At 48.8% G+C, this 10,598-nt stretch overlaps 1 protein-coding gene across 1 annotated transcript in view; it reads left to right on the top strand.

Annotated features, from left to right (window-relative positions):
• Positions 1-2,782: 2,782 nt before the first annotated feature.
• Golga7b (golgin A7 family member B) overlaps positions 2,783-10,598 on the top strand; it is a 14,391-nt gene continuing 6,575 nt past the window's right edge. The window contains exons 1-2 of the mRNA XM_008831962.1: positions 2,783-3,113; positions 10,366-10,491. Coding sequence (XP_008830184.1) covers positions 3,102-3,113; positions 10,366-10,491 — 138 coding nt within the window. The 5' untranslated portion in view covers positions 2,783-3,101. The remainder of the gene's footprint in view (positions 3,114-10,365; positions 10,492-10,598) is intronic.

The following is a 10,598-nucleotide window of genomic DNA, read 5'->3' as shown; positions in this document are numbered from 1 at the left end:
GATTCACAGTCTCAGTTTGCGCAATTATTCCAAATCACTCACTGAGCTATAAGGTGGACCAAGACATCTGCCTTCAACTGCTTTTGTGTCACTTATCCGCAGAGACTCAGTGTGCTCATATGCGAAATGAGCAGTTGGAGACATAGGTCCTTTGGCAATTTATGTTCTGTAAGGTACTGGAGAGAGGCAGTTAGGAGGGCTGGCCACACACAGGGCCTCTAGAACTTGACTGACTTTACTTATTAATTATTTAACATTTTATTTGTATGAGTGTTTTTTCTGCATGTATCTAAATGTACCATGTGCATGTAATTCTTGTAGAGGCCAGAAAATGGCATCAGATCCCCTGGAATTGGAGTTATAGACTGTTGTTGGCCACCATGTGGGTGCTGGGAACCAAGTCCAGGTCCTCTTTAGAGCAGCCAGTGCTCTTAATTGCTCAGGCATCTCTCCAGCCCCATGATTGCCCATGCTGAAATCCTTCTCATGGGTGAACTTGGGCATCTTACTCTGCTTCCTTATTTGCAAAGTTGGAGTAATAAAAAGATGAAAATATTATGTAATTTGGGCTAAGGAGATGACTCAGTGTGTAAAGCATTTGGTGTGTAAGTGTGACAACCTGAGTTCAAATCCCCAAGATTCATGTAAGAAAGTGGAATGTGGTAGTACATTCCTGCAATCCCAGTGCTCATATGGTGAGTTGGGAGGCAGATATGGGCTAACTAGCCTGGCATACTCAGTGGCAAGTAAGAGACCCTGCATCAAAGTAGAAGACAAGGACCAACACCCAGGGTTGTCCTCTGACCACTCCACAGGTGCTGTGACATGCATGCCCTGACACACACATGAACTCACCACACACACACACACACACACACACACACATACACACGGAGGGAGGGAGAACGTTTAAAAAGAACATGTTATAGCCAGGCGTGGTGGCGCACACCTTTAATCCCAGCACTTGGAAGGCAGAGGCAGGCGGATCTCTGTGAGTTCAAGGCCAGTCTAGTCTACATAGTTCCAGGACAGATGGGGCTACAGGAAGACCCTGTCTCAAAAAGTCAAAAAAAAAAAAAACAAAAAAAAACCACATGTTATTCAGTGGTTGTGAGGATTGCAAAATACATGTTCAGTGTGGCGCATATGGTCTGGCTCATAGTAAGTGCTCAATAAATGTTAGCTATTAAGAATGGAAAGTTTGGGGGAGGGGAGAGAATTGCTCTCTGTGTCTTTGGAGGAAAACAAATTACCCTAAGATAGTAGATACTATGGAATTTTAAAAGACATGCCAATATTGTGGTTAGGTAGGAAGATGTGCTTATTCTTAGAGGATGCATGCTGAAGAACTTAAGTATAAAACCATAGTATCTGTCACTTTCTAATAACCTAGTGAAATATGTACCTGTTCAAAGCAAAACAAATGTGGTAAATATTAAGTTGGATAGTATAGTTTATTGCACTATTCTCTCAACTTCTGGATGCTTGGAAATTTTGAAATAAAAACTTGAAGGAGCTGGGCATGGTGGTGCACGCCTTTAATCTCAGCACTTTCGAGGCAGAGGCAGGTGGATCTTTGTGAGTTCGAGGCCAGCCTGGTCTACATAGTGAGTTCTAGGACAGCTGGAGCTACAAGGAGACCCTGTCTCAAAAAAAAAAAAAAAAAAAAAAAAAGAAAACCAAAACCAAAAACAACAGCAACAACAAAAAACAAAAACTTGAAGGAAAAAGAAAGGACCCTAGATATAGGCTTTTCTGCAGAAAGAGGACCATGAGTTCAGAAAGTGAAACAGTCACCCAAGGTTGGAGTCTTGGGAAGCCTGGGCCAGAGCCAGGTCTCCTGGCTTCTGTATCTCCCTTGTGTGTGACTGATGCAGCCAGGCTGCTGAGGAGCATACCCAGCTCCCCTCAGAGACAGACCCAGGGGTATTATGGGTTTGTACAAGGACACCTGTGTTGGGTTTCCTTTCTGTTTATTAAGCAAATAGGCTATTTAATTGGAAGGTCCGATGCCAGACAGAACCATGAGGGCAGCCCCGGCCAGATTACCACCTTGGAAAGTGGGCATACTGGTTTGGTGCCCGTGGTTTCTGAGTGGTGGCGGTAATAGGGTAATGCAGAAGTATGTGTAAACTCTGGGATGGCAAAGGAGCGGGGAAGGGTGAGGGGTACGGGCCAGGGACAGAGGAGTATAGGTGAAACTGCTTCCATCTGGAGCCGCTGAAAAGAGGGACCCCAGGGTAAAGCAGGGGATGAAATGTGTGAACATATTTAAATGAGAAGAGTCTCTGTGGTCTGCAGCATCTTCCTTTAGCTAATGGAGTTCAAGGAAGTGGAAAGAGGTGCGAGGACGGAGTATCCATAGAAGCTGGGACAGTGCTGGAGAGAACGCTGAGATGAATCAGGAAAGAGGAAGCCTGGGGCAGGGTGGGGGAAGGGTTAGAGCCGGGTGTAGGGAGTGTTCGGAAAGTAAAGCGGTGCACCTGGCGGCCTGTGTGAGCCACTCGGGACTATCAGCCCACACAGGCTGGAGTGCCTTGCGGAAGAGCAGACCTGCCTCTCTCCGCCTCTGGAACTCCCAGGAGGCCGCAGTATAGCGCAGAGCTCCTGGCGCTCTGGCTGGGGGAGGGCAGGCGGGAGAGGCGGGGCTCGGGGCGGGGCGGGGCGGCGGCGAGCCGGTGGCCGCGGGCGGGGCTCCTCTCCGGCGGGCCCCAGAGTCTGGGGGCCGCGGCTTCCCCCTCCCCGCCCGCGGAGGCTTCTAGCCCCTCCTTCCCCCGCCGCCCCCGTGCCCGCCACTGCCGCTGTCAAAGATAAACCCGGCCATTGCCTGCAGGAGCCGTGGCAGCGGGCGATCCGGCCGTGAGGAGCCTCGGGCGCGGCCTCGCCTCCCGGGTCCGGCTCCCGCATCAGCACCGCGGACAGCACCGCGCCCCTCTTTGGGACCCCGCAGCCCTTCTGCCCGCGTCGATCGCATCAGCACCGCGGACAGCGCCCCGGCCCTGCTCTCCTCCGCCAGCCCACCCGCCCTCGGAATCAGCACCGCGGACAGCCCACCCCTGCAGGCTAGGCGGCAGTATCGGAAGGGTCGGCGCCCCCTGAACATGGCCACCGAGGTAGGGGCCAGTACCCCAGCCCGCAGGCAGTGCCGTCTGCCGCTGTGGGAACGATTCCCCGCTAGGGGCAGACTGAGAGCGAGGGGAAGGCGGGGGCGGGGTGGGGGTGGGGGGTAGTTCCCCCCGTTGATTGCGGAGGGGAGGTGGGGTGGAGTGGCAGAGTGGAAGAGCAGGGCTTTTGGTCAGTGCTCCTTTCACCCCTGGAGTATCAGTGTTGCCCATGCCACCCTGAGTCGTGGATCGTCCACTTGTTGGCAATAGCGCCAGGTCTCAGCCTAGGCTGGGCTTTCCCCTTATCTGGAACTGCAGATTCTGATTCCCTAGAGGACTGGAGATTCCCTGCTTGCCCGAGTAAGGGGAGGGAAGTGGCCTGCTGCTGTTGCTATGCAGTGCAGCTATCCTGCTTCTGAACCCAAAAGCTTGGCTAAGGAAGACAGACTTGCCTCTACATCTGCATTTCCTTGGGAGGAGGGTGGGGACAAAGACATTCTCAGCCCAGAACCAAAGGGTTGGTTTTAATGAACTTCCTGCACCACCCCTACTTTAGAGAGTCACCATTTCTTGCTCTCCCACCTCATTTGAGTGGTCCCAGAGTTGTCCACATTTGCTTGTGTGTGTGGTGGGGCTGCCTTCTTCAGGGTGTACCTATGGGCCAAGGGACTTGGTAGCTAAGGAATAATCTTGATGAAATGCTTAAGCGATCAGGATTTATACCCCTGCCCTTAGGGATTCCCCCTCTCCCTCATCTTGTGCTGGACATGGGAATTCTTTAGGTCTCTACTTTCTAAGTGGTAAAGCTGACATATGGAAAAAAGGATTGACTTGGTACTCACACAGCATGTCAACAGCAGCTCAAAGTTTCTTTCTTTGAATTTTTGGAGTGGAACTCTGTACATCTAGGTCTCCCCAGTTCTGATGCTGTCTTTATGGTGTCTCCCCATTTCCAGCCTAGCTGGAACACTGCCAAGGAGAAGAGCAAAGGCCTGTGAATGATTCTGTGCAGTACCTCTGGGCATCCTGGTGAGCAGTATGACATCAGTAGCAAGCTCTATTGTCATTATCCCAGAGACTCCTGCTGTTGCTTGGTGTAGTTGGCGTCTAATGAGACACAGGGTTAGATAGGAGGGGCTCTTGTCCCCCTAGAACCCCACGATCAGGCAAGCCCTGGGCAGATCTTGGAGCTGGCCTTCTAGAGAAATGAAGAGTGCTCCAAAAGTGCCACAGAGACCGAGAAAAGCAGGAAGGATTGGCCAAGGAGCTGGTTACCTTCCAGATAGGCCTGCCAGACTGCAGCACTAGCTGCTGTTGGGAAGAAGGGAGAACTTCAGCCAATGGGCACAGTTAGGCCAGCGGTGAGGGCAGGGAAGGTGGCTACCTGTGTGATATGATCTGATAGATTCAGCAGGCCCATCTGTCCTAGCATCTCTTCCCCACAGGTCTCTGTGGCCCGCACATTCCACCCACAAGCTCACACCTCTCGGCTCAGGCCAGGTTTCCAGGAGGCTGCTGTTAGGCATGATGACTCTCCTCTGAGAGAGGCTCTGCTCATAATGCCTCTGTGGATATAGTAGTTTCCTCTGTACAAAGTACCATCACACACAAGAACCCTTTGAGCATTTAAGCAGCCCTATGAAGTGGGCAAGGATGGTGTTATTATCTGCAATTAATAGATGAGACAACTGAGGCTCAGAAGCTTGCCTGAACCTGCTGCAGGAGCCAAAGAAGGCATCATTATTCCATTTTACAGGTGATGCAACTGTAGTGCCAAGACTTAAGAAAATATAGCTGAAAAAGTGGCAGGGTCAGGATAAGAATTCATCTTGCTTCCACAATCATTATCTTTGTTGGTTTTGTATTCAGGGTTGGTGTATCCCAATTGGTGTGATGCTTAATAGAGGAGAGTGCTAGTGGTCTTGACAAGGCTTTGATTGGGGAGAGAGAGAAGGAGGTCAGAAAGAGCTAGAATGTGAGGACTTGTCCCCCTCCTACTGACCTGGCTAGTCAGCTTGAGGGCATAGGTACAGAGGAATGTCCAGGATGGGTGTGCAGCTGAGGACCAACATTTCCACCTCATAGCTTAGCCTGATGGCACTGTTGAAGGAGGAAACTCAGGCTCTGCCAAGGCACAGGATGTGCGATGTCTGGACTGGGGTGAGTCATCCCCCCCAAGGATGTTTTTTTCACTATTAGGATTGAGTTGAGATTACCAGGAAAAACCTGTTGGAGGAAGGAAAACCTCACTCTAAGTTCTCATGGTCATGCCCTTGGTATTCTGAAGAGGAAGGTCAGCTCCAGCAGGAGAGTAAGAAACAGGAAAAGAGAGGCAGGGGGAGGAAGGAGAGTGGAGGAGGAAAGAGAGGGTGGCTCTGGATGGAAGCTGGATCTTTTCTGCTTCCTGATTTCTGTTTGAAAGTTAGCATTAAGGGAGTGGTGTGTGTGAGGAAGAGAGAGGAAGGAGGAAGACTTCTGAGTGATGTGATACACTGACCTCATTTGGAGAACTCTAAGGAGTCCATTTCCTGAGCAGCAGACCTCTGCAAATTTGTCACTAGGAGCAAGATTTGCCTGGGAAACAGATCAAATGGCCAAAGACAGCTGGGAAGTACCTTGTTGCAGAGGCTGGTCCAAGATGTTTAAATGCACCCAAGTAGCATTACCCAAGCAGGGCATTTGGAAACCTGATCTCTGAGTCACTGGTTTGGGCATGCATCCAAGAGTAGGCTGAGAGGAAGGGTGGCTGTGTGCCCAGTTTTCCACCCTTAGGCCCCACCTGGCTGCACAGTCCTCTGCCAGTGCTGCTGCATCAGCTGATGCCATGATTCTTGAGTTGAGACTCACCTACATCCTATGGAATGCTTTTAGTGATGATGACTGTGGACCAGGTAGGATCTCTTGTTTGTTTTGGCCATAGCAGGCCCCAAAAGTCATTGCATTCAAGTGTTTGCCTTCAGCAGCCCAGCCTGGAAACCTGTCAGGTGTACAGGTCCTATGTCACCTGTAGTACCCCACTTCTAGGCTTCCTTTCCTTCCTTGTCACACTGTGGCTTGGAAAATGGTGTCTGTAGATCACACCATTAATTTTTCTCCTTATGAGGTGTCTTTGGTCTTATCCTCAGCTGCCAGTAGGCTGGGGGAATGGGGATGGGAGAGAGGGATAGGGCTGAGGACAGTGACAAGTAGAGGAGTAGCTCAGGTCTCAGAGTCAGTTATGACACCCTGGAGAGATGCTCAGGGGGAGCTGCCCAGGGGAGACACAGAGACCACAGACTCAGAAAAAGGTGTGTGTTTGTCTTGGAATCCTCTTGTAGGATTTGGGAGGATCAGGAATTTCTGTGAAAACTTTTTGCTTCCCAAAGGCTAAGAGGCTGGCCAGTAAGTGGCTTGGGCCTGCCTCTACCACTTGTCTTTATTCTTTAACTGGAGTTAAAGGAGGTAAGTCTTTATCCACAGATGATCCCTATGATCCCTATTTGGCTGCTTAGTACCTGTAAGTTTAGTTTTATTAGAAACATTTAGAAATCAGGATATTTGATATTAAGAAAAATCTGGATTTATGGCTTCCCTTGAAAAATTGGAAAAACCTGAGTGTAAATTCTTCAGTAGCAATGATTGGCTGGCTCCCTGACATAGGCTACAAGCTCTCTCATTAGCCACAGGCCCAACCTAGCCCACTGACTCCTCAGCCTTTGGAAACACTTGTGTTCACCATTCCTGATAAGGCTTTTGCAGTCAGAGATGGGAGGGTTAGTAATTATGGGTTTTAGCTTAGTTCTTTGAAGAAATTGCTGGGGGGTTGGGGGGGGGAGACTTTCCGTGGGTCATATTATCCAGGATCAGGTCTCCTGCTGCCATGCTCAGCAGGCCATCTTTCTGCCAGGGCCTCTCAGCACTTCATAATGGAGCCACTGTGGGTGGAAACATTCAGGAGACCCCACTTAAATCCTGCTCTTCACCAACTGCACAGAAGTCTGTGATGTGTGCTTCATGTAGGTCTGGGATGGGACATCAAGGTTCTGGCATATAAATCGTGTCTCATCTGTGCCTCTACAGACTCATGGCCCAGCATACACTCTCCAGGGGCAGAAGCAGATGTATAGTCACCTGAAGCCAGGACAAGATCTGAGGCTCAGGATATTGTGGGGCTTAGCAGGGTTCTGACTCTCCTACTCCAGAGACTTGAGAATGCATGGATCAAAGCGAAGAGTAAATGGACTGTATTATGCAAGATAGCACCAAGCATCTTTTTAATTTTTAAAATTTTTTATGCGTATGAGTATATTGCTTGCATGTATGTAAGTGCACCCGTGCTATGCAGTGCCCATAGAGGTCAGAAGAGGGCACTGGATCCCCTGGAACTGGAGTTATGGATGGCTGTTAGCTGCCATGTGGGTGCTGGGAATTGAACCTGGGTCCTCTGCAAAAGCAGCTGGTGCTTTTAACTGCTAAGCCATCTCTCCAGTCCCAGTACCCAGCATCTTAATAGCTTAGTACAATGGAAGATTCTGTCCTGCTCAGTATGGTTATGAATGGGAGTATCTGTGATATCAGCAGTCATTCAGGGACCCAGGCCTTTTCCAACTTGCAGTTCCACTGTCTTCAACACCTGGCTCCTCTGGCTTCAGTGGGAGGGAGGAGTGGCAGGTCTTTATGAGTCAAACCTACACATGACATTCATCACTTCCACATTCCACTTCACTCAGGCATGTGTCTGCTCCATACTGCAAAGGAGCCTTGGAATCAACTCCACTGTATTCCTAGGAGGAAGAAGAAATAGCTGGTGAACAGCTAGCTAGTCACTAAGAGGCACACCTTCATGGGTCATGGTAGCACATCTGTGTGTACACATGTGTGTGCACAGGTTCAGTTAAAGGAAGGTGTGTAGGGGAAGAAGCCAAGTCCACGTCAGAATGGCTAAGCCTGGTTTTGCTGTCTTTCCATTCTCACCACCATTTATGGTTTAACCATATTTTGCTTTTATCCTGGACTATGGCAAAAAGAACCTTCCTCCAACGGGCCCCTTACCCAAGTCTTGCCCACTCCCCACAAAACTGCCAGAACGATCCTTCCAGAACTGGAAGAATCCATGACTAGCTCCTGTATGTTGGCTTTGAAAGGGCAGAGAAAGGGCCATAGCTTCTTCCTTTCTTTTGAAAACACATATTAAGGCCATAACCAGACTGAGGAGACACATTAATGATTAACTTAGTTATATTTCCAAAGCATGATTCTTTCTTTTTCTGGTCTTTTTGAGATAGGGTCCTATAGCCCCAGCTGGCCTGGAACTCATTATGTAGGCCAGGCTGGCCTTGAACTCAGAAATCTGCTTGCCTCTGCCTCCCAAGTGCTGGGATTAAAGGTGTGCATGCTTATTTATTAAAAATCACTGCAGAAGTCTAGTATATATCAAAGGGGTACTTTTTCAACAAAAACTTCGATTAGCATAATCAAGAAATATTCAGAATAGAGGGGCATTTATGCTATTTATTCGGTCCCCAAACTTTGGGATCCTGTATCTTTTAAAAAAGTATTTTGTTAAAAAATATTTTATTATTTTTATTTTATGTGTATGAGTGTATTGCCTGCATGTATGTAAGTGGACCTGTGCTGTGCAGTACCTGTGGAGGTCAGAAGTGGGCACTGGGTCTCCTGGAACTGGAGTTACAGATGGTTGTTAGCCTCCATGTGAGTGCTAGGATTTGAATCTGGGTCCTTTGCAAGAGCAGCCAGTAGTCTTAACTGCTGATACATCTCTTACCCAAAGCAAGGTCTTTCTGGGTTTAGGAGAGTCTTAAGCAGTGTTCTTGGATTCCCACCTTTCCAGGACCTTGATACTTCAATCATCTTCTCCTTCTGTCTTATTAAGTGTTCTCTCTCTCTCTCTCTCTCTCTCTCTCTCTCTCTCTCTCTCTCTTTTGGGACAGGGTCTCCCTGTAGCCCTGACTGGCCTGGAACTCACTTTGTAGACCAGGCTGGGCTTGAACTCACAGAGATTGCCTGCCTCTGCCTCTGGGACTAAAGGCATGTGTCACTATGCCTGGCTTCTCTCTTTTTTCTCTCCCTCCTTTTCCTTCAGCTTTTAAGTATTTCCACCTGAAATTCTTCCATCCCAGAGACCCCTCCTGCTCTGTGATCTCACCCTTGCTTGCAGTATGGTATATGCTTATCTCCCACTCTCTGTGTCTATTGTGCAAACCAGCTGTGGTCTTGCTGAGCTCTGCCTCGGGCCACTGGAATAGCTCCTGTTCTCCTGTCTTCCTTACTCCCTTTATGTGGGTCAACCTTTTCCTCCTCTTTCAACTTCTGGCTGGCTTCTACCACTGTTAACCCCTAACCTTCCCTTAGGACTCAACATGGGCTCCAGGAAGCCTTTGTGAATAAGCATTCCTGGGTAAAAGTGACTTTGTTTCGACCATTCATCACAGTCTAATTCATTATATATTTACTTGTCTTCCTCCCTGGAGCTCAGACTATCTCTGCCTCAACATCTTCAGAGCCTGGCACTAGTAGGGACTCAAATAAATGAGAATGGAGTGACTGAACGAATTCAGCTTAATTACACAGGATGAACTGGCCATTTCTTTACTCCGCCCTCAGGGCCTGGTCTCCACGTGGTTCCAATCTTGGGCATATTTCACCAATGGGATGCTTGTCTCCAGTGTGAGTGACTGAAGCTGGAGAGTTGGAAGAAAGAGGTTTTGTTCTTGTGTGGATTGGAGCCCACTCCCCTCAAGTGCTAGGTCAATATCAAATTTGCAAGTTGGATGGAAAGGACACAAATCACCCCATTCCTTCCTAATAGGGAAGGAATTACTTCAACTTCTGGCCTCAGTCCACTTTATCTTCAGTTTTCTCTGGGAAAGCAGATATACCTGGGCTCTTTCTTTCCTGGTGGTAAAAGAATGGATATGAAAACTATTTGTGGCACTCCCTGGGTTGTCATAATACTTGGCCTGATCCTCATTTTCCCTTGGGCACATCAGGATTTCCTCTATCCCCATGTTCCCCTTCCCCAGCCTGGTTGTGAGCTCTATTTGCAGGGCCTAAAGCTTCAGTCTTGGTCAGTGCTGGGTTCCCCAAGCACAGGCTGGTCACTGCTGTGACTAGTTCTTGTTAATTTCTGTTGCTCCCAGAGCCCTGGCTATATAGCCATCCCATCCCTGTGTGCCATGTTTCAGCACTTTGGGAAAGCCCTCTGTGTCAGTACACTGGTTCAATGATCACCTGAGTACCTGCCTCCTCCCCATCTCCTCAGGTCCACAATCTGCAGGAGCTCCGACGAAGCGCATCGCTGGCCACCAAGGTCTTTATCCAGAGAGACTACAGCGATGGCACCATCTGTCAGTTCCAGACCAAATTCCCTCCAGAGTTGGATAGTCGGGTAAGGACACCTTTTTCTAAACTTGAGCCCCATCCCCATGATGGCACTGGGGTCTTATTGGAATATATATATATATATATTATATATCAATATATATTGGAATATGT

Source organism: Nannospalax galili, unplaced genomic scaffold (assembly GCF_000622305.1).
Source record: "Nannospalax galili isolate Female #2095 unplaced genomic scaffold, S.galili_v1.0 scaffold875, whole genome shotgun sequence".
In the NCBI taxonomy this organism is placed as follows: Eukaryota; Metazoa; Chordata; class Mammalia; order Rodentia; family Spalacidae; genus Nannospalax; species Nannospalax galili.
Note: the sequence above shows the minus strand (reverse complement) of the source record. Positions and strands in the feature narration are given on the sequence as shown.